The sequence below is a fragment of the Thunnus thynnus genome, chromosome 16 (assembly GCF_963924715.1).
Source record: "Thunnus thynnus chromosome 16, fThuThy2.1, whole genome shotgun sequence".
Lineage (NCBI taxonomy): Eukaryota > Metazoa > Chordata > Actinopteri > Scombriformes > Scombridae > Thunnus > Thunnus thynnus.
In genome coordinates, this window is record NC_089532.1 from 16,848,932 (window position 1) to 16,872,389 (window position 23,458).

A 23,458-nucleotide genomic window follows, 5' to 3' on the forward strand; every position below is an offset into this window, starting at 1 on the left:
ATAAAAGCAGTCTGTGACAGAAAATACTAGAGAAGAATTACATCAATAGGAAAAAAATATTATGGTGGATTTTCTTTGGGAGTGAAATTTTAATTTGAGGATTTAAATTTAAAGTTATTAGCCTGCAGTCAAATAAAACCTATAAAACAAAATTACATAATTTGCAATTACACTGCATGTGTGTATTAAATCAATCCAAATTCAGGCAACAATTACATTGATTTAACCACAATTAATTTATGCATTTGCACCATGCACAGCCTGTTCTACATTATTAACCGGGAGGCTGTGTTTCTCTGGGAAAATGGACACTTGCACAGTGTAAGAAGTGGTGTTTTTTCCACACTGCCTGTGCTCCTCCGTGAGCAGAAATAAAGCCCATTTCCACAATCCGCTGTGTTTTGATGCCTATGATCTCTCTCGCAGATCATCCGGGTTAGTGAATCGGCCTCTCTGTGACCTCTCGCTGTCACCCTGCATTACAGGACGCAAAGCATGTTGGCCAATTAGGCCTCGCTCTAAAACGTGTCAGGGCGCACAGCACTGTGGCGTTATAATCACGAAAAGTTGTCTCTCCGTGAAAACACCCGAGAGGATTTTATAGCCTATTAGAACAATATCAAAATGTTCAATTGCATTCACCACTCTGCGTCTTTTTCCACAACCAAAAAATAAAAGACTAAACTGTAAACTCTCTTGATCAACAATTATTTTATTAAGTTATCTTTACTTTTTTTTTTCCTTTTACTGAAACACAATTTCACTAAAGCGCGCATGCTCAACAGGTTCACCTGTGTACAAGGTAAGTATTAAAAACACCAAGCAAATGAATATGAAATTCGAAGAGACAGAGCAGATCGTTTTTAAATAGGCAAATAAACATTATTTATAAAACTTTGAAAGTAAAGTAAAAATATCACAGTTCTTTTTCAACATGAAATACCCACAGAGAACAGCAGGTTAGGCGCTCGGATGCCTTCATCCCTTTTTTTTAAAATGTTTTCTTCTTTTTTTTTTACTTTTCATCTCGGGGCGTTGGTTTATTAGTCCGTGAAATATGTTTCGTCCGTATTAAGTTCAGTTATCCACACGTGGGTAAAACGCAAACAATACGAAAGTATAGGCCTAAAGGATAAAGACGGGCAGTCCGCCGCAGATCACAGATCTCCTCATGTTTTGGCAGCCGTCATATATCCTTGTATGTGTGTGTGTGTGTGTGTGTGTGTATGTGTGTGTGTGTGTGTGTGTTTGTGTCCGTGTGTGTATGTGTGTGTGTGTGTGTGTGTGTTTGTGTTTTAACTCAACGGAGGCACTATGACTTGTTTTATTAGATTGTCTTTCACTCGTATCCCCTTTTCAATTCATCAAACACCGTCGATCTGCCCGTCAGATGTCACATTCACTGTCGCTGGAGGTGATGGAGATGGCCGAGGCGGCTGCTTTGCTGGACAGACTGGCCTCCGGACTGGACGAGTTCCCCAGACGGTCCACGGTGCCGTCCTCGTCCGCCAGGGAGCGAACCGAGCCGCCGGACAGGACCTGCTGCTGGAGCCTGCAGAGGACAGAGAGACAGCATGACATGAAAACCAGGACAGCTGACAGCGCGCGGTTTATTATTTACAGCATCATAATAAATATATATATATATATCAGTGTATTCTGAAAACAAGAGAATGAAATGAGATGAGAAAATTGTCTAGCTGCAAAACAGTTTCTAGAGGCTCATTTTATTGACACATTTATGAAATGTAATTTTCTTCTGTCTGAAAAAACAAATACATCAGCGCACTGACACCATTTTCATTTTCTCTTTTAGAAAGTACTGAATATTGAACTAAATCAGTTGGAAATAGCTTTGCTACAGAGTGCACGCCTGAAAATATCAAAAATAAATACTGCTCTGATGGATTTTAGATTTTGTTCAAGTGCCACAAATAAAACTCAAATTGTTTAGCCTGATATATGATTTGAATATTACAATAAGTCAACACAAGATTTAGACATGAACCTCAGTTTTAAAAATATCGCTTAAACCACTCAATAGAAAATTACAGGTTATTTTAGCTTTATTAAAGGTGACCAATACAGCTATGACTTCAACACACACTGCAACAGGCCTCTCAGATACAATAGTAATTAGCAATAACACCAAATTACCTTTTAAAGTACATTATTAATTATTATTATTATTATTATTGTTATTATTATTATTGATATAATTATTATAGCATTGGTCTACTGATGCAATAACAATCAACTGAGAGTAAATAGTACATTAATGTAGTTTACTCTTCATGTTATCCTGCATTGTTTTTCATCAGTATTGTGTTAAAAGTAAAAAAAAATTAAACCCATTTGTTCACAGCTTTGTTTTCAAGTGCATTCACGGAAATTATAGAAAGTCATTGTTGTATTATTGTCACCACAGCTGGCACACATTTCCTGCATTTCAGCTCCCTGAAAACACAATTTCATGATGTTTTAAGCGTGATTTGGGCCTATTAGAAAAGAAAAAAGCCCGCTGATTTTAGGATTACAGGATGATTCTGAATCTAATATCCAGAGACGTTGTGTCAGAGTTGAATGGCTGAACCCCATGTGGGTTACGGCCTATTTTACTATCATGAACTGACTGTCTGTTAAATTGCATGAAGCATATATAGAGTCAGGATGCATTGTGTTTTTTTTAGTTAGTTCAGGCAGCTATCATGATCAGAAACCATCCAAAAGATGCATGCAGCCTACCTGTTCTTCGCAGCCGCTGCTCTGTCTCTTTGTCTGCGATTTTTGAACCAGTTTCCTACTTGTGTGGGTGTAAGTCCTGTAGCCTGTGCAAGCTCCCTCTTTTTACTGGGATTCGGGTAGGGATCCTGCAAATACCATTCTCTTAACAAGTGCCGGGTTCTCTCTTTGAAGCAGTGGGTTTTCTGCTCTCCATCCCATATGGTTCTGGGTAGCGGGAACTTCTTCCGCACCCTGTATTTGTCCACCGGCCCCAGCGGGCGTCCCCGCAGCTTCTCAGCCTCCTGGTAGTGCGCTTCGAGCCACAGCGCCTGCAGCTTCGTGTGCGACTCTTTGGTGAACTTGTGGTTCTCCAGGATGTGGTAGAGTTCACGGAAATTGCCGGTGTGGAAGGCGACGACGGCCCGGGCCCTCAGCACCGACTCGTTCTTGTTGAGGACCTCACAGGCCGCCGGGGCGACGGGCAGCGACCAGAGGAAGCGGCCGAGGCGATCGACGTCCCCGCTCTCCTCCAGAGTCTCGCAGACCCCGGCGACCTGCTGGGGGCTGAAATTCAAGATGGGCAGCTGAAACATGGAGGCTTCTCCTGTGTTTCCCTCTCCCCCTCCTTTCTCCTCTCTCTCTCCTCCGCGTCGACTCCTTCTTCTCCCTCTTCTTCTTCTTCTTCTTCTTCCCGTGCGCCGAGGCAATCCAAGGGACCCCCCTCCAAAAAAACAAGGCAATCCCAAAGTTACCGAACCAATCGTCTGACCAGCCGTGAAAAACGCAAACGCCAAAAAACGCCGCGGAGGAGGAACGATGCTGCGTGGGGAACCGGCTACCGCATCCTCAGGCTGGGCAAACTTGGCAGGCAAACGGCTGAGGGTGCAAGAAAATTAAAGCCGGAGCCGCGATGTATTTTTCAAGGTAGGCTGGGATTGAAAGTACGAAAGAATTAAAGCCGGAGCCGAGATGTATTTTTTAAGGGGGGAGAAAAAGACAGTCAAGCCCCCTCCGATGATTTCCTATTGGACTTGGCAGATTGGCTGCCTGGTTGCCATGGCTGCACGTCAATCACTGTCAAGTTCGGCCAATCAGGCGGAAAGGAGATCTCAGCACCTCCCTTCTCAAAAAAAATAATATAAACATTTTGACCTTTTTGCTTCGCGTCTTCAAACGTTTAGCTGCCCCGCCGTGCTTTGCAAACACCCTCTGCCTTTGTGTTACAGAAAGACTCTTCAGTCTATATAGTGAAGTGCAAACACGCTCAGCTCACTCTCCCTTTAGAGCTCTTCAAACAGGCTTTACCCTGCAAAATGCCACATCCATCCAGGCTCCCCTGTCCTGCCTTTAGGGGAAAATCAGTAGATAATATTATAGCAATTTTAGACAAAATATAACATTCCCAACAATTTACAATAACACTGTATCTGCAGACCCGATAAACTGCGATTTAAGGCAATCTTTTTAATTCACTTTAGTCCCACTGGGCCTATAATACTCTAATATTCCCATATCATAAACCCATAGGGGTTTCTATAGCTAGAATTTTAATGTATGCCTTCATTAAAAAAAATAAAATTAGCCTTTAGTTCGTTTTTTAAATATTCAAATGATTAAATGCTTATATCGTGTATCAATGCAGAAGTTAAACTGGTCAATATGTCCTTTATTTCAACAGGGCTGCGAATTTGCAGCCAACCTTGAACATGAGGCTTTCCGCATTTTTCAATCCCACGTAATCTTTAATTATTTATCATAATAAATTATATCAGACCCTAAGTTGTGATGATGCATGCTCTTTTATGGGGGGGCGGGAGCATGAATGGCCTAAATGCTTTTTTTCTTGTTGTTTTTGAAAACACAGGCTAATTGATTGCTGTTATATTGGCAGCTGTGTTGTGTGTACCTTTTTATATACAGTAGCACCGGGCTCCATCACTGCCGACAGCTTCAGCGCAGAGAGGGAGGCTGTAAACATAGCAGAAGAGACACGTTATATTTGTGTATATAGGATTATCATGGCCCTGCCAGGCTACTCGGCTTTAGTATCAGACACACTCCGTTTTGTGCACAGGCTGATTTAGTAAATAAGAGGGCGGATAGATAGCGCAGATGGTTTGAAGTGTCGGGTCAGATTATTTCATGGCTGGATACAGTAGTAAAGTTCATTCTGACGGAAAAGCCTGATATTATTTTCACAGATACCCCCCCTCCTCTCCACCCCCCCCTTCGCACTCTCTCTCTCGCTCTCTCTCCCTCTCTCTCTCTCTCTCTCGTGCACGCGCACGCACGCATGCACGCACACAAGCCGCACAGAGCTGAATCCCCTTCTGGCTCTTTTTGCATGAATTATAGACTCATGATGCGGGGTTATGAAACGCCTTCTGCACAGGAAGCTGTTCATTCTCTTGCTGGTTTACTGGAGTCCGCATCATCATTGCAGATTTTAAAAAAAAAAAAATCTTAATCCAGAAGCCAGATCTCAAAATTTGCATATCATGTTGATGTGGGCTATTTGTTTGTTAGAAATAACCCTGCTCTGACAAACAAATACAGCCTATTAGGCCTCGTCATTTTTATGAAATTTATTGTAATGTATTGAAGATAGTGGCCACTATGGAAGAAGAGCAATGAACGGATTATAGGATGATTAAAGATTTGTCTATCAGGGTCACCATTCATTCACCCATGCTATTACACCAGCCGGTAAATATAGGCTATTGGTAAATAAAGGATAAGACCTCCATCAGATGCAGCAGTGGAAGTAAATTGCGAGGGCGACTGACAAGGTGCTGGTCTGAAATATTTAGCTATCTGTAAATATTTCATCCTTGCAGGCTGCCAGTCCCAACCTAAATTTACAAGGACTCAGACTTTTTCTAGGAAGCGCGCATCAATAAAATATAGGCGAGTTTTTGACCTCTTAAACGGAGGGCTGGAAATAACAATTGCAGACTTTGCTCTGTAAGCAACACGTCTATAGCTTATAGGCACTGTTTAAACATTTATAAGACAAAAATATGTCCGGACACATTTTTTTCTCATAGTGAATTTGTGGCAGGTGTCTATGTTAAAAGTTTATCTTGTGGGAAGAGACGCCATTTAATTAATTCATTAATTTGTTCAAGTGATCTCATTTTATGTTTTTCTTTTCTCTATTTAATGTCCCTATTTACCTTCCATAATCTATGCTATGAAATGCTAAATATGCTCAGTTGTTATAGGCTCTACTGTATCTTCATGAGTCCAGGCCTATGTCACTGTGTCAGGAGATAGTAGGCCTCCTGACACCAATATCTCCGCAGATTCAGCACAGCAACACAGTGGATCTCATTCAAACACATCCATTTTTTTTTCTCTTCTTTTGTCCATTTGTTTCATGGATCCCACTGCCATCTCATCAGACAGTCCTCTGTCATACAAAACAGAATTTGATGCTGTTGTGTGTTTCTGTGTTAGACCTGTGGGTGATTTGCAGATGTCTATTGTCTCTGTTTTTATTATTTTAATGAAGATTCACTCATTTATGTTTGTGTGTGTGTGTGAATGGTTATAACCACACATATATTAAAATCTCTGAAAGATGAGTCTGGAGATCATGTGAGGAAGATGCACGCTTGTTTAAATGAGATAGGGGTGTGAGGTGGGTGGTGGGTGAGGGAGGGGGGGGGGACAAAATAACAGAAACACCTCACAATATAATCCAATCCAGAACAATAACACAAACTGAGGCCTGAAAAAGGAAATTGGATCAACACTTCTCTAATACAGCCGCAAAAAGAAAATACTGTATAATTGCAGGATTATTGCCTTCGGCCTATATTGTCAGGTGTTCCTATTATTTTGTCCACCCTCTGTAGATGTTAGACGGCAGCAGAACGCTTCTTAATTTAACCAATTGGAAGCAATATATATATTACAAGAAGTCCTCAGGGAAAAAAAGAAAAAAAAAACAATTCAATGATCAAACTCTGCCTGCTGATGAAGATCATGAGATATTATCGAAAGCTCCACAATAGCTAAACATTTAAGTGAGATTATTTGGCAAGTGCAAGCACAAGAATGAACTTTGAATCTCGGAAATATGAATTGGCTTTCAAATGAAAGTAAAATAACACTATAATCTTGTTTATTATTGTGTATATTTTTAACAAACCGTGAAGAACATTAAAGGCTCAGTTTCACTTCATGGACACAATCAGCATCTCTGCATTAAACAGTTTGAGAAGAAGCTTGTGGGGGAAAAAATGGCAAGATGGACATGTGTTTCTGAAGGTGTATGTCTGCAGCAGAAAGAGGACTACAAGGTGAAGAGAGGAATGATACAACACCGAGCGTGTGATGCACCCTGCTGCACACACACACACACACACGCTCACTTTTCTCTCAATTCACGATAAGAGACAAGTACATTTACTTTGTGTCATCATTAGCATGTAGCTGGGTCGTAGCTTGCCACGGGCAGAGGGGAGGGAAGGAGTGGGGAATAGTTACATGTGAACAGGCTGGAAATGACCCAGATTCCCTGGGATCACTGGAGCAGACGAGACGCTACAAGAGCCTGTCACCAACAGCCATCCTGCCACTATCCCATACAGACCTACACTACCTTTCTCTCTCTCTCCATCTGCCCTCCCCCGTATCACTGCTGCTCTTCAACATCCATATTCAGCCCACAGAAGATATATGCGAACAGGCGCACTAAAGAGTTCGCTTGCATCAAACATCGCTGGTAAATCTGAGATCGGAAACACATTAATATCACCTTAACTGTTACTGTAAATATCATTTGATGTGTCTGCGAAGCCTGTTTAAAGCACTTCAAGAGGAGGCAGACGGTGATGTAAAACAGTGCTACACAATGCTGATGTATGCTGTTGGTTGCCTGGGGCGGGTGGGCACTTCTGCTTGGCAAAGACGGAGGGATGCAAACATTGATGTGCAAGTGCACAGAGCTGCCTGCATGGCTCGAGTGTTTTTGTTGACTTCTCTCCGCATGACAGACTGTTTTAACTTAAAGTCAGCTGTCCCTGCACACAGGATTAACTTTCCAATTAAGATATCATGTCAGCAACATTCCCCATAACCCCTGGATGACCCGGATGTATTTAAAGGCCAGCCTCGTTGCAGCAGGACTTAAAGAGGAGTCACTTCGTTCATACGTTGCCTCGTGGCTCCAACAGTGACAGGAGGGTTAAGCCAAAGCTCTCTGAGAGTCGTGTTTTCAGACCCATTTGCCCTCGGGGCAGCACTAGCTCTCGACGCTGCGTTTAATCTGTGGATTTGTGGTAACAGAGAAGACTTCTTATCCAGTGACCCATTGGCCCCTAGTGTACGTAATCCAGTGCCTCTCTCTCTCTCTCTCTCTCCCTCTCTCTCTCTTTCTCTCTCTCTCTCTCTCAGTCACACAGCCCTGCTGACACGGATAGAGGAGAGCCAATGCACTGCAGCAGTCAGCGTGGGGGCGCACACACATGGCCGGCCCTGTCCTGACACACATACTCCTCCCCCCAAGCTTTTGTTTCACAGGGCACATATACACACAGCAGCACAGCCAAGAACACTGTTATTATAGTCAGTGCACGTGATATTTGACCTTATATCCACTAAGCCAATTCACACTAGCACGGCGTAGCTGTGTAATTCCATAATGCCTATTTCAAACGTGAGATTGACAGCAACTCCGAATATCCACAATGGAGTTTATACACAATGCTGCCATGAAAAGAAGAGTAATTTTACCGACAGAACAGTACATCGCATATACGCTGCGAGGCCACACAAAAGCGAGAGGGCCATTACACCTCGGTCAAAAAGATGTTCTGTTGTGTAACTCTCTGCCGTGTTCGTGCACGTGATGCCAGGCTTTATTAACCATCCGCGGCCTGAAAATGTAACTTGATTGAATTTTCATGCAATATAAAATGAGACCCTGTATCGAAGGTTTCCCAGAAACTCCCATGTTTCATGTCACCCCCCCTAGGTCGCAAATGTAAGTGAGAGAACTACGTTGCAAACAAACAAACACTGAGAGACTGAAGCTTGAATCCTTGACAGAAGCCATTAGGAATACCTTGAATCCGACCCTTTCCCCCCCTCTTTTTTCTCTTTCTTTCTTTTTTTTTGGAAACACATTTACAAAGCATGTTACAGAGTGCATGCAATTATTACATCCATTCCACTCTTGAATGCAGTCAATTTCTGGCCAGATAAAGGGCTAAATGAAAACTGGGGAGAGCACATGTTGCACACCGCCACTATATATTACCAGTGTTTGTGAGTATTTGTGTGAGAGGCAGAGCGATAGAGAGCAGAAATAGCAAATGAACAAATGCATGCATCACCAACAGCACTTGCACAACAAAGTGATTGTGTGTGCGAGGCAGCATTTCGCTGTTAGAGCTAAAATGCCACCCTGGTAATTATGAACAGTAAATCCTCTGTTCACACAAGTCATATAGGCTACAGCATGCTTGAAACTGAACACAGCAGTAAGTGATTTTCCACATGCCGAACATATATAAAATTGGCGTCCAGTGGTGTGCTTTTCTTTTCAATCACTCCTTGGTTTTCAGGCACAGTGAACTGCAACTGTGCAGTGATGGATGAACGTAAACTGTCCAAAATCGGTGTTTTTTAATGTCCGTAACAATGGTTCGGCACTGTATGAGAAGATATTTAACAAAATCAAGGAAAGCTTTTCAGTGAATGTGCTGTATTGATGCAGCTGCAGACGAACTGTCAAAACAGGTGGGTTGATTGAATGCTTGGTCTTTAGACCTTCCTCTGCAACCACCCACACACTATCTCTGTCTCCCTTTTTTCTATCTTATTCACTATCAAACACTTTACAATGCATCAGCTCTGCACTAGAAAGAATATCAGGGGTTTTTTTTACATAACACCTCCAAAGATCCCAATCTTTAAATCTATTATGAGCGCATTGAAAGTTTCTGACTAAGTTTGTAATGGCATTATCATCAGCCTCTATGAATAGTTTTTCAGTTATTCAGCCTGTGTATGACAACAGGCAGGCAGTTATTTGCTTTTTGGTGTCTTGATTGTGTCTGTAAAGCCAGGGGAAGATTTAGTGATTTAGTGGTCCCAGGCAAACTCTGTCTTGCTTTATTTTCAAAATGCTGGTATTGGCAGTTATAGAAGAAGTACTCAAAACTTTTTTCTCAAGTAAAACTATTAATACTGCACAGTAAAAATACTGCAAAAGTAAGCCCTGCATTCAAATTTTTACTCAAAAGTGAAGAGTGAAAGAGAGGAATTATCAGCACAATGTACTTAAATTACTTAACTTGTGTTCAAGGTGGAGCTTTTAATTCTTATATGATGCTGAATAGTTTAATCAATAACAGTGCATCATATTTCATTTGTTATATTTTGTGAGTAAAATCTGAACCTGCAATGTAACATTTATCTTTCAGGTAGTGGTACAACGTTTTCCTTTGAAGTAGAAGTATACAGTTGCATATTTTTTTAAGTGCTTCAGTGCCTTTTGTAAATTATTATATGTTAGAATAGTAACATAATTCAATATTTTTCTTATCTAAACATCATAATAAATCTATGGCTGTTTGGTGTCCTTGGGCCCCAGGCAGTTGCCTACCATGCCTAATGGTAAAGTCCACCCCTGTGTAAACCATGGAGAAAGTGCTTGCCTCCTCACTGTCTCTCCTCTCTATTCGTCACTGGTGGGGACAGTGGTCACCCGTAGAGCGTTTTAGGCGGCAGAAAAGCACTCCCTCCCACCCCCCAACCCCCCCAAAAAAACCTAACAAAAGAAAAAACAAAATCCTGTACATGTCAGAGGATCTTGACAACACCCAAAGGTGACAGGAGTCAAAACTCATCATGGTCAGGAGGTCCTCTGGCACCAGGGAGCTACATGATGCGTGAGTCAGGGCACAGGTCACAACGCCGCAGCCATGCCGCCTGGGCCTCACCTCCACTTCACATTGTCTAAGAGCCTCTGCTCCTCCTAGTTACTGCATGCACACACACACACACACATAGATGACTGTCAATAAATGTCTCTTCTAGCGACAGACTTTGCTCTTTTGTCTGCAGTATAGCAGCTTTTTCATCAGTGACCTTTACACATAGTCTCTTTAGGATGTGTGTGATTTAATGTGTTGTATGTGGTGTAGAAAAGAAGCTTGTAAAAAAAGCAGCAGCTACATCACATACAAATACCTCTTTCTTGAACAGATATGGCACACAGGATTAATTTCATGTATTTATTTGTATGTATTCCCCAAATAACTATCTACATATCTTCAGGCAATTCGACTAAGAAGAATAATAAACACAGAAGCCTGAATTGTATCCATTAGCTTGGGGTAATGATTCATACCAAGCCCCTCATAGTGCAGTGACATCACTCTGAGCTCAGAATTACTTTATAGTAAATGGTACACTCATCACTGCATTACACTCTCCACACTAAGGATCAAAAAGGCTCCTTTAAGGTGATTACTGTAAAAAAAAATGGCTGTGATATCCACAGTAATTTACTGTGTTTCTGCACAGTTAATTATTGTGAACACTTTTGCAGTATAGTACTGTGTATTAGGCCTAAAACACAATAATCAACATAAAACTGTAGAAATAACAGTGGTGAACACACTACTGTAGAAAATCACAGTAAACATACTACAGCAGAAAATCACAGTAAACACTATACTACTGTAGAAAATCACAGTAATAGTCATACTACTACAGAAACCATTATGTAACTGTAGAAAATCACAATAACCATTATACTACTGTAGAAATATATTCATACTACTGCAGAAACATTATAAAATTACAGTAACCATTATACTTATATAATGGTACCATTATAAAAATCACAGTAATACTCACACTACCGCAGAAACCATTATACTACTGTAGAAAATCACAGTAATATTAATACTACTGCAGAAACCATTATGTAACTGTAGAAAATCACAGTAATATTCTTACTACTGCAGAAACATTATAAAATTACAGTAACCATTATACTTATATAATGGTACCATTATAAAAATCACAGTAATACTCATACTACCGCAAAAACCATTATACTACTGTAGAAAATCACAGTGATATTAATACTACTGCAGAAACCATCATTTTACTGTAGAAAATCACAATAATATTCATACTAATAAAGAAAACCATCATGCTATTTTAATTAAGGTAGCAGCTGTTTTTTCCCTTTTGTAAAGAAAATCACTAATTTTAAGATCCTAAGATACTTTCAAATAAAACCTTCAAATTAATGGTGCAAATTAAAGAATTTAAATATTAGTTTGAAATAATATTTTTTATATGAATTCAAATACCTCAAGATGGCCTTGTTTCAGTTTTTATCAGGTCATGACAGGCTGTCTATGAAGTCATGAGCTGATTGGTTGAGCCAAAGAAATAAATCACATGATCTGAAATTTGAACTGCGTCACTGTCAGTTTAGGCGCCAAAGTTCTTCACTGCAGCTGGTTTGGGACTCAACAGCTTTTTGGATTAACTACATTATTATTATTACTATTATTATTTTTACCTTAAAGTATTTTCTTTTTAAGAGTGCTTGTGTTCTTGTCTGTTTTTGCTTGGTGTAAAGTTGTCAGATGGTATCATTGATGGATATTGTAGACTTTCTGACATCCTACAGCTTTCTAACTTTACCAGTTAAAGGTGCAGTGTATAATTTCGTGGCATCTAGCGAAACATATTTAGCAGAAATGGAATATAATATTCATAAGTATGTTTTAATTTGTGTATAATCCCATGAGAATAGGAATCATTGTGTTTTCGTTACCTTAGAATGAGCCCTTTATATCTGCATAAGGAGCGGGTCCCCTTCCATGGAGGCTGCCGTGTTGCACCACCATGTTTGTACAGCCCAGAATGAACAAACCAAACACTGGCTCTAGAGAGGGCCTGTCACGTTTTTCACAAGTTTCGCAGCCACCGTAGGTTCTCCCACATGCTTGAAAGGGGAGGGGGGAGGAGTGCTCAGGTGGTTGCAATCTGCAACCTTACCACTAGATGCCACTAAATCCTGCATACTGGTCCTTTAACATTTGACTGCAGACTACTCTGAAATTAAGGACACAACAAACTTGGAATATTCATAAATCTGCACTGGAAGATATGGAAGACCACAAGTCCCCAAGAGTTTAAAATATTATATTTTTGATATGTGTGTGTATTTTTGCAGTGTGGACAGTGCACTTCTTGCAGCGTGGCGAGGAGTAAACAGTCCGGAGCAGCAGCAGCAGGAGTCACAGAGACATCACCAGCTGATCAGTAAGTGTCTTCACCAGTAAAACACTCAGTCCTGACTAACACCAGACATTACACCAAGCTAGTTTTTCTAGTTAAATTATTTACATTGATCTCTGGCTGCTCAGAAGTGTGTTGTGCTAACATTATTTCGTTAGCTATTGGTCTATTAGCTAACACAAATCCATAGTTAACCTGAGTGCATTGTGTTAAACTGAAATAGCTTCATGTTACAGTAAAAATCTAACTTGTCAACATACTTTAACGTTACAGATGTTAGCTTTGTATCTTCTGTGTTCATAGGGTATGTGAAAGCACTGTAACGTGTGTTTAGCCTGTGTCACCCCCTGGCTAACTCAGCACTGTTATCCCAGGTCATTAACATCACCCTGTTTTTTTTTATCTCTGTAACTTAATAATTAATTACTCTGAAGTTAGGTCTGATAGAGGTGGCAAAATGAGGCAAAGAAGAATATAGTCTACCACCAAATTGTGTGAAATTACTGTGTTCCAAGATGCTTTTGTATTTATTTTTGTATTGAGTCCTCTTTATCCAACTCTATCCAGCTGGATGTAGAGGTCGATGTAATTAGTTTCTACTCACAGTTGTCTCTGTTGTGTAAGTTTCTTGGTTTTCACAGAGAAAATAGCATTTCAGGTAATAGAATTGTTGTCAATTTCAGTGTTTGACTATAACTCATCAGGAGAACCTGAACCTGAGATCCTATGTTCAACCAAATGGATGCTGTTGATGGGGACCTGACTTCATCACCACTTGGCTGTCCTCTTCACATTTTACTATACACTGTTGAATATCATGAGGAAATGACGACATCGCTGGAGTCTGTTCAAAAGGTATTGCTCACCAACGTTTTTACATCACATCTTATTTCCTTTAGATTCTTTTTATTTGCATTTTCCCCATGATTTCTAAGATTGCTATTTAGATGTCTTTAAAAGTTTTTTAGTGTAGGTAATTAAAATCTTGTTGGGTGTAACCTATTCTACAAAAGTTTGCTTTTATGTTAGATTGTCTTAAATTGCATGTTTCGATCATACCTTGGGTATTACACAGACAGTAAAACATTTTCATTTTTCTGTCATCTACAGTAGCTGTCATTCAATTTGATGAAGAACACAAAGCAGCAGTGCAAAGTCTTTTGACCCAGCGGACTTGTGTTACAAAGTGAACCGAGGTGGGCTTTTGAACTCTTTACAGACAACTACACATCCACAAACACCATTTTAAAAACTCTATGGACACCTGCCTACCCTGGTGACATGACATGATCTCCTACAGTTGCATATCCATGTTCAGATTACCCAAGAGTATTTGTTTGAAGGAAATTAGTGTCTAGTATATTGTCAAGTTCAGTGATTTGATTTTCTTTTTACTTGTAGTGGGCTTAAGAAATTACATCAGTTTTTTTTTTCATGAGGATTTGTTTAACTGTGGTTACAGATTTAAACAAGCTTTTTACATATTGGATTTTTAATGTTGTCTTTGTAACATTTGCTAATGTTTGTAATATATATATTTGAAAACTTTGTTGACCTTGTGAGTTACAGAATGATTTTAGAGGACAGAAAGTTGGTGCTGTGTTTATATTTACAGTAACTTAACTGGCAGCAATTGACAAGTAACTTAATGTAGAATAAATTATAGTAAGTTTCTTATCAATTGCTGCCAGTTAAGTTACTGTAAAAATCACAGTAAGTTTCTGACAGTGTAGTTTCTGTAAAACAGAATTGTTTCCTAGACTTGTTCCTTGTGTTTTATTAGCGCAAACCACAGATGAGCAGCAATCTGTGAGCCATAGCCCGGCTTAGGTCTGTGAAGAGCCTCTGTGTACAATGCGGCACAATTACACTCAGTGTCCATTGAAAAATGAAATGTTTTTCATTGGCTGAGGTTGTTTTTTTCAGTCATTTTTCAGTCATTTTTTATCCATTAAATACAGTTTAATGCAAAATAAAAGGTTTCTATCTGCAAACATAGATTCAGCATATTGTAAAATATGGTCAGTGCACACAGATTTGGGCCAAACAAATTCTGAAAAAGTGACAGATCATGTTCAGACTGGTGTAACATGGATATGAATGAGCCCTAAATTAGATCTATAAGAATCTACTGGCTAATCACACATGGGAGCACCAACTCAGAATTGGGAGTTGTTTCCACTACAGGGGGCAGAGGCCAGGGATATGCTGGATTTCCAGAGTCTTAATGTCTGTCAGCTGTGCTTTATTGATGGCTTATGTCAAATGCCATTCTGACAGAGCTCATTAGGATGAAGGGAGTCGTCTAGGTAGAGGCAGGAGAAGGCAGAGCTGGCGAGCTGCCTGATCACTGTGTGCACATAGCTCACCACTGTACCTAGAGGGTGATGCCTCTGACAGGAGTTAGCTGACAGGGCTATCTGTGTGTGTGTGTGTGTGTGTGTGTGTGTGTGTGTGTGTGTGTGTGATACACAGAGAGTGGTGAAGGAGGGGGATGGGGGAGAGAAAGTATATGTGTATGTGTTCATGTCATTGCTTGAGTTACCCAGTGTCACTGAGCAGGTCCCTGCTTGATGCCACGACTCCAAACACAACTGACAGGCTGAGAGTCATCTCGCTTTCGCCACTCACACGTACTCAAATATTTATCCATGCGCAGCCCTCTCAGTGCACTGCGTGGCATCAGCAGTCTTGTGCTACAAGGACAAGGCCCTGTGGAGACTTCAGAGACCTTGAGAAGATGAGTCAAATGATTTCCTCACTGGTCCCTGCCCTTCTCTGTTGCACAAAAAATATATTATCTTGTAATACCTTTTTAAGAAGACACAAATATTACATTTCATTTGCAACTGGATTTGGAATGCATCTCGTTTGGGGAAAAATATACTTTACACATCATCATTCAGTGAATACGCTTAAATAACCAGCAGCCGGAGTCTAATACTATTCTAAATAGCCGAATCCATATCTGCTATGGCCAGCGGCACTGGTGATGAGCTCAGACTGTTATGTGACATCTTAATATACTGATTAAAAATGCATGTTCGGAGGGTAAGCAGAGGGGTGCTCTGGGTGCTCCTGCCAGGGAAGATTAAATCATTCTACTTAACAGACACTCTGAGGATTCGGGTCAATGTAAATGAGCAAGCTATAAGACACCAAAGTCAGCAGTGGATTTTTCAAACGAGGCTAAAATAATATCATAGAAAAGAAGAGGATATGATCAATAAAAGTCCTGGCTGTGAGCCTTGGTAGAGGCGAGCCGTGGTGATGTTGATACGGCAGTGTTAATTCAGACGCTGAAAGCAGCCCAAGCTCAGTTTGGTTCCATTAACATTTTCTTTTCATTCAGCCCAAGAAAGAAAAAAAAAATCCATATTGAAATCAGCTATGAAGGTTGGATTATAAATGTATCAAAGAATTGAATATACGAGTCATGTAAGTGCTAAAGAATGTGATATACAAGTATGTTTGTGGACTCATCAGCATCCAGTGTCATTAAAGTGCTGCCAAAAAGTTTGGCAAGCTGCAGCACATCAGCACTGACAGCAGCAGGGAGCCCGAGCCAGTAAAACCTGAGACGGTGTTAATGCCACCTTGGCTTGGAAGTCGTAGGGAGCCCGGCCAAAGAGATGTGCTGGATAATCCAATAAGATAAAATAAACAACCATATAGGCTTTGAGCTGAGATAATCAATAACTATTTCCATTTCTTTGCCAGATACACACTTTTTCAAACACATATAGACTGACCAAAGCCAAGTACTAAACACATGATGAAATATGAGAACATTTGTACAACCTAACGGTGAATGAAAAGTCTCTGAAATCAAGTTTTACAGTTAAAATAACTAAAGTTAAAATAAGCACTGTAAATGTAGAAAAATAATCAAACTAAAAAGTCATGAGAATGAAAATAGTCCCATGCAGTGCACATAGCTCTACAATGATTTAGTTATGTTTATGTTTGTCTAAAAACTTAATTGGTTAAATATTTAATTTATTAAATATTTCACATCTTGTAATTCTAGCAATGCTGACTCATTCTAATGGTTAAAATTTTATTATCCATATTTAACACCTAACAAATAACAAAATAATACTTCTAATTTGCTCATGAATATCAAACACTTAATTAAAATGAATGTTAAATTTTCTGTTGTTTTGTAGATTCCAAGGCTGATCTAAAAATAAAGAGTCAAAGCTGAGGCAAAATTCACTGAGAATCTTAAAGAGTCCAGATAATTTACTGGAATATTTCCAGTAAGGTCACAAACATCTTCACTCCTTATTATATCAAAAGCAACATATACAAACTACTCTGTTTCCACAGCTTCCAGGAGCTACATTGAGGGTTATTTTACTATCAAATGTGAAGCCTATATCCTGTTTCAGACAATTTGTTGGCCTCCTACATATAAAAGGAAGCTATTGTATACAGTATCTTTCTTCTTTTTGTGCCTTGGTGGGTTCCTGACAGTTTTTAGCATCACCATTTACAATCTTCCAAATGCTTTTAGAAACATTGACTGTCATGGCCTTGTGCTGAATAATACAGCTTTAGAGAGAGCAGGGGAATTTTCCTCAGGGCACAGGTGTGCCCTGATAGTCTCATAAGCCCCGGGCAGCACAAAGGAAGAAAGATGCTTTCTTGGTAAAAAGGAATAGGGAGGCACGAGGTGGAGAAACAGATCAACAATGGCTTTTTCGTTTGGGTGTATTTGGTTTTGACCTTCAGAAAGAGCTTGAAATAAATGTGACACTGCGGGGGAAATCAAAAATCCCGATGACCCTGAATTTCTACACCCTACGCTGGCATGGAATGAATAAGTGATGTTCAAAGATGATGGGGAAAAAAAAGTCTAATTCTGAAAGTGTAATACATTTTCAGACAAACGGGGAGACGAAGTGTGCGGGTTATGCCTCTCCACAATCTGCAGCACCAGCAGCCACAGTCATTTCTTTTTATGTATTCATACTCTCGAAGACAGATGCAAAAAAAAAAAAGAAAAAAAAAATACATAAAGCATGAAGCCTATCGTCCATGTGACTGTGACTCAACACTGACAGCTTTGTAAACATTAATGTAAAACCTACTATTATTAAATCAATCTCTTATGAAGCTTAAATCTACTCAAGAGCAGTAAAATACTATTTGTGGAAAATTAAGAAACTGCTTAAACTCTTCTTCTCCATTACTACCACAGTCTGAACTTGTGTCTGCAGATAGTCCACTGAAAGGGCCAGTGTGTGGCTGCATGGGGCTGAGATGCTTGACATGCGGTGACGGGGTTGACAAGGTAAGTGGTCAGACTGCTAAGTCAGGCGGTCAGGAGATAGACAACACACTTGTCGAATGAAGAGAGAGCTGAGGGAAGTGTTTGCTCAGGAAAATTCAATGAGTCTGTCAGAAAAAATCGAAATAACCTCCGTATTTGCTCTGATTATCGGCTGAATTTCGATTTCAACACATACAAACTAATCCTTGCGCATATCTCGGATTGTATTTGAAAATATCAGGATTTCAAATGGCAAATCTCCCAAGCAGCGATGCCTGTAGGGAGGTGGGGGTTCAGAGAAATCCTGCCTGTCCTTGTGTGTCACTTACCAGCCCCAGGAAAAGACTTTTTTTTTTTATGCTGATAGCGCAAAGTGTCTCCATGAGGCTAATGCTTTATGTCAGATTCTATACTAACTAGCACATTAGAAAGAGGCAATCCACCTTTACTTTTCCCATAAAAGCATTTTTTTCTTTTCCCACAACACTTAGCAGTAAAGTTTCTAAAGTATCGACACAGTTGAAAGCTGATGACTGGGTTCTTAGTAGGTGCTAGAGGTGTACTGTAGAATCCTCCATGATTCACCCCGTTTTGTCTATTTTCTCTTCATTTTATTATCTACACTTCAGCGACGAGGAGGGCTAGACAAGTGAATTGATGGGAGGGTGGAGCAGAGAGGGAGGGGGGGGGGGCGGGGAGGGGGTGATAAGGAAGAAAACAAAACAAAAAGGAAAACAGACAAGGAGTGCCAAGCTCTGAAAACTGGCATGCTGCAGTTGTATGTCAGTCACCTAGCAACAAGTCCTCCCCATCACTTACCCCCCGCTTCCCTGTCTCCCGCTGCGCTCTCTAATTCAACAAATCTGCTCAGAATGTATGGCTGCTCTTCTAACAAAACGCATTCTGCGCTGGGGGCTAAGGATGTGGGCCTCCGCTGAACACGCCACTCAGCTGCCCATTGACCACCGGGGCCTTTCTCTGCACACACTAAGGAGCGAGGGACAAAGACCCTGAAAGCAGGGGCAGCTCCACAGAGAAAACATTTGCTTGTAATTGTGTTTGACTGCATAATGAAAATGATGTTCTTTTTTAATTTGGGCTTGTTAAGGCCACACTATTTTCCTCTGGTCACCTGATTATTGTAAAGAAGCACCCCCTCACTTGCCCTATGGGGCACAGAGGGGGGAAATATTGAAAATGGCCCAAAGACCTCCCCTCTCTTTACTTTAACCCCTCTTGTGTTTCAAGTGTTCTCTGGCAAAAACATAAATATGTAGTCCCTGTTCATTACAGGATGGAAGAGTATGCTAGATTGAGTTTTTTCTCTTTTTTTTTTTCCTCCCGAGAAAGGATAATGACAGCGAGGCGCACACACACATGCACACACACACACACACATACACAAATGGGAGTGCTGCCATGCTTGCCCTGAGTTGTGAAGCATTGAGAAGGTTAGCATTCCTGGTGCTACTTCAGTGAAACAGACCATTAGTGGGAGCATTGGGCTAGCACCCAAAAGAGTGCTTCAATGGACACATTCACATCCAGTGATTATTTGCATTTTTTAGCCCCTTATTTCCTGTTTTATTGACGTGCGTTTTCCACATTCTCCTCTTTTTTTCTCCTCGCTGCTCTCCTGTGGCAAAGGTGAGCGGCATTCAGGTAAATGTCGAATGTTAATAATTTAACTCTCACATCTCTTTGTCGAGTCCTGTCACGTTACATATATGATTCGACGTGTTTTTGAATTCTTCAAGGTTTCCCCGTCACCCTCCCTATGGACGAGCTATTCAGTGATTTAATTGGTTTAAGTCGGGGTCCAATTTCCACAGTCCTCTCCGGGAAACCCCTTGATAAAGCACGATTCTGCCGAGAGATCACAGGTGAGAAAAAACGGGGCTGAACTCTGCACGCTGATATTCAGGTGTATTATTTAGGCATCTATGTCTGAGGCCTGGATGGGAGGGCCGCTTCTGTAACCCTGACGCTGAACTGTAGCCCTCCAGACAAACCGAAACATCGTTTTCTGCAGGTGCAACATAGGATTCATTCATGATCCCGGCTCATGTTATTGATTTTCACAGTGTTTATAGAATTTATAGAATTACATGATATATGAAGACGTCTTCCAGCATGACGCTGAGAAGCACATCAGGCAGCGCGCAACATCCGCCTGCTATTCACTGCTGTCCTGGTTATCATCATATATATCATATATATTTGGATGAGGGACTGGATGATATGGATTAAACCTTCTATCATTGTATATTTAACTTTGTATCACAAAAACAAACAAAAAAAAACACTCAGTTGCCAGTTTATTAGGTACAGTCTTGCACATCAGCCTTGCAATAAAATGTTACCGTTATGAAGGTTATAATGTAAAACTGTTTTAAAGAAGTGTTTATGGTCAACTTTATGGTCAATTTGGTGGTATTTCTTGTATTTTATTTACTACATTTATAGCTCTAACTGTAGATTAAGGATTAGAAAGACAATTCAGGCACCACAGACTACAGCACCCACATGAATAACCCTCATGAAGGTAGTGTTTACTGCAGGGCTGCTGTGTAGCTCAGTGGACTTAACAAACTGAGGCCATACTGTACTGTGATACAGTACATTTTCTGTCATTTCAATTGAAAAAACCTTTATAGGTAAAATCTGCTAGTGAGAATGTGTGTTTTTAGGGTTTCCACTAACTATTATTTTCATTATCGATTAATCAGTCGATTATTTTCTCAATTAATCAATTTTTTTGTTCAGTCGATAAAATGTCAGAAGATGGTGAAAAATGTCAACCACTATTTCCCAAAATCCAAGGTGATGTCCTCAAATTTCTAGTTTTGACCCGACCAAAGAAAATATTGACATTTGATATATATTGGAGATTTTCTTCCTAAAAAGTGACTCAAAACGATGAATCCATCATCAAAATAGTTTCAGATTAATTTAATAGTTGGTAACTAATCGATTCATCAACTAATTGTTGCAGCTATAATATTTTTGACTAATCCAGTGAATTAAATACTTGACAAATCAAAGTACTATGTAAATTTAAAGCTCATAAGATATTAAAATGAGAGCTACCTTAGTAGAAAATATAGTGAAATCTACTCATAGACAACTCTGTCTGTGTAAATTATTATCACACAGTCTTAATTTATGAACTAGAGGATTTCACACAACATGATCAGATGAGTTTCTTCCTGTGGTTGAGATTCAAAGCAAATCTCTCATGTCATCTAAACTTGGCCTACATTGTAGGAATTGAGCAGGTGTAAAAAAAAAAAAAAAAAAAAAAAAAGAAGAAGAAGAAGAAGGGTTGAATAGTCTGCGGGGTCAGATGGGACTGACTTAAGTTGAAGGATCCTGTCAGACTGGAGTGGCTGGAGGGCCTGCGGTGACACCCACCTCACACTATAGATTAACAAGTTTCACCACCACACTGACGAGGCCCTGTTTCATTTATTTGTTTTTTTTTTTCCAAGTGTCAGCAAGCGAGCGTGTCTGTCTGTGGGTATTTTCAGGACTTTCACCATAAGGACCCCAACTTTGACACCAATTAAAGAGATTATGTCTTAAGATGAGAGGAAAACTATAGCCGTGTGTTACCACGGCAATTGCTTTTGACAAGGTCACAGGGTACCGTGCAACAGTGCATGACCTCAACAGGCAGCTGCTGATTTTACTGGGATGAGAGCAAACACAAAGAAAACGATAACTTAACAGACTCTGGGGCACAACGTATGAAATATTAGCCAGTGCTTACAGATAGATGAACTTTCTACCTCTGTGAGAAAAGAATGTGATTATCTGATGGCAAAAAAATATTTAAAAATATGAAGTTATTAAAGTGCAGAGAGAATTTAGTATGATGTGGTGTAATGTAGCACCCAATAATGAACTTTACTGAGCTTTCCTACCCGTAAGACATGTCTCCTTCCAAAGAAGTCATCATTAGATGACTAAAATTGCAATATAACTTGCATTCTGCCTGTTTATGCAAATATCTTTATAGTAGTTTGTTTTAGGTTTTAACGATCTTCTCTCTGATTGTTTTAAAAGTGTTGGTGCAAAGGAAAACTGTCAGTTTGGGTGATTTTAGTGGATTCTTTGGAACTTGGTGCAAAAGTGACAGCTGCAGAAAGGGCTCTAATGCAACCTAGAAATGCAGCTTATGAAACAGAAATGACAACTGAATGTTACTCCAGTCTATTATTGCTTAATGAGAATAACAAAATTAAGCCATGATTAAGCCTTTTTAGTTTCATGTTAATTTCTCTGACCTCCCTGCGCCCTTTTTATGAGTTATAACTGCTAGTTTTAATACTTGTAAAATCAAAAATAAATGATACATAAAGACACAAACACTAAAAATTAAACCAAACGAAATATGGAGCAAAGCTGAATGATGTGACATTTTTTAAAAAAGGACAATTTATTTATTTAAAAAACAGTAACATGCACAAAAGCTGCGTCATTTTGAATAAAGCGTCAGCCTGCGGGTTTTTAGTACTTTATTGTCTCTTATTTAAGTAACTGAGTAAATAAATAAATAAATAATAAATAAATAAATAAACAAATAAATAGTTATGCAACAGGGGAAACACGACTGTCACGACACTAAACCAGAATAATGCAATTCACAGCACTTGAAGTAACCCGAGTTAAAGTCTGGTTTTTGCTGTATGTTCGCTACATATTTAACCTCTAGCTCATTTTTGTGTCTTTTTTTCCCGCAAGTTTCTGAGTTTGTGATTTCCTACCTGGTCGTTGGAGGGCAGGTTCATTTTGTGCCAACAGGAGGAAACTCAGTGGCCTCCTCCTCCCTCCCACTCTGTATTTTCTTCTCTTTTTTTGCGTGTTTTCACGTTAATTGGCAGCAGTTGAACTGTGAGCCGTAAATCAAGAAGTGCGGAGTGTATTAATGAGTCGGACCACCCAGGAAAACTATTTTCTCTGCACTTTCTTAGCGGACAATGTGAGGATACTCGAGTCTGCCATGCTCTGAAAACCATGAATGAACATTCACAAGAGCAGTGCTCCCCTGCTGCCACGTTTCCAGCAGGCCAAGTACTGATTAAAGTTTTTCAAAAAAAAAAAAAAAAAAAAAAAAAGGTGAAGTATTCCGGACAAAACCAGAGATCATTTTATTTGTTGAAGTTAGGGTCC

At 39.9% G+C, this 23,458-nt stretch overlaps 1 protein-coding gene across 2 annotated transcripts; it reads right to left on the reverse strand.

Moving 5' to 3' along the window:
- Positions 1–705: 705 nt before the first annotated feature.
- Positions 706–23,454, reverse strand: six6a (SIX homeobox 6a). 2 transcript variants are annotated; one of them, XM_067614732.1, is made up of 4 exons: positions 23,053–23,454; positions 4,631–4,692; positions 2,746–3,445; positions 706–1,552 (listed from the first exon to the last, which is right to left on the reverse strand). In XM_067614732.1, the coding sequence occupies exons 3-4, from the start codon at positions 3,315–3,317 to the stop codon at positions 1,387–1,389; spliced, it is 738 nt and encodes a 245-aa protein (XP_067470833.1). In that variant the 5' UTR covers positions 3,318–3,445; positions 4,631–4,692; positions 23,053–23,454; the 3' UTR covers positions 706–1,386. The 2 variants fall into 2 exon arrangements, with proteins under 2 accessions (XP_067470833.1, XP_067470832.1); XM_067614731.1 differs by having other exon boundaries at positions 2,746–4,069.
- Positions 23,455–23,458: the final 4 nt, after the last annotated feature.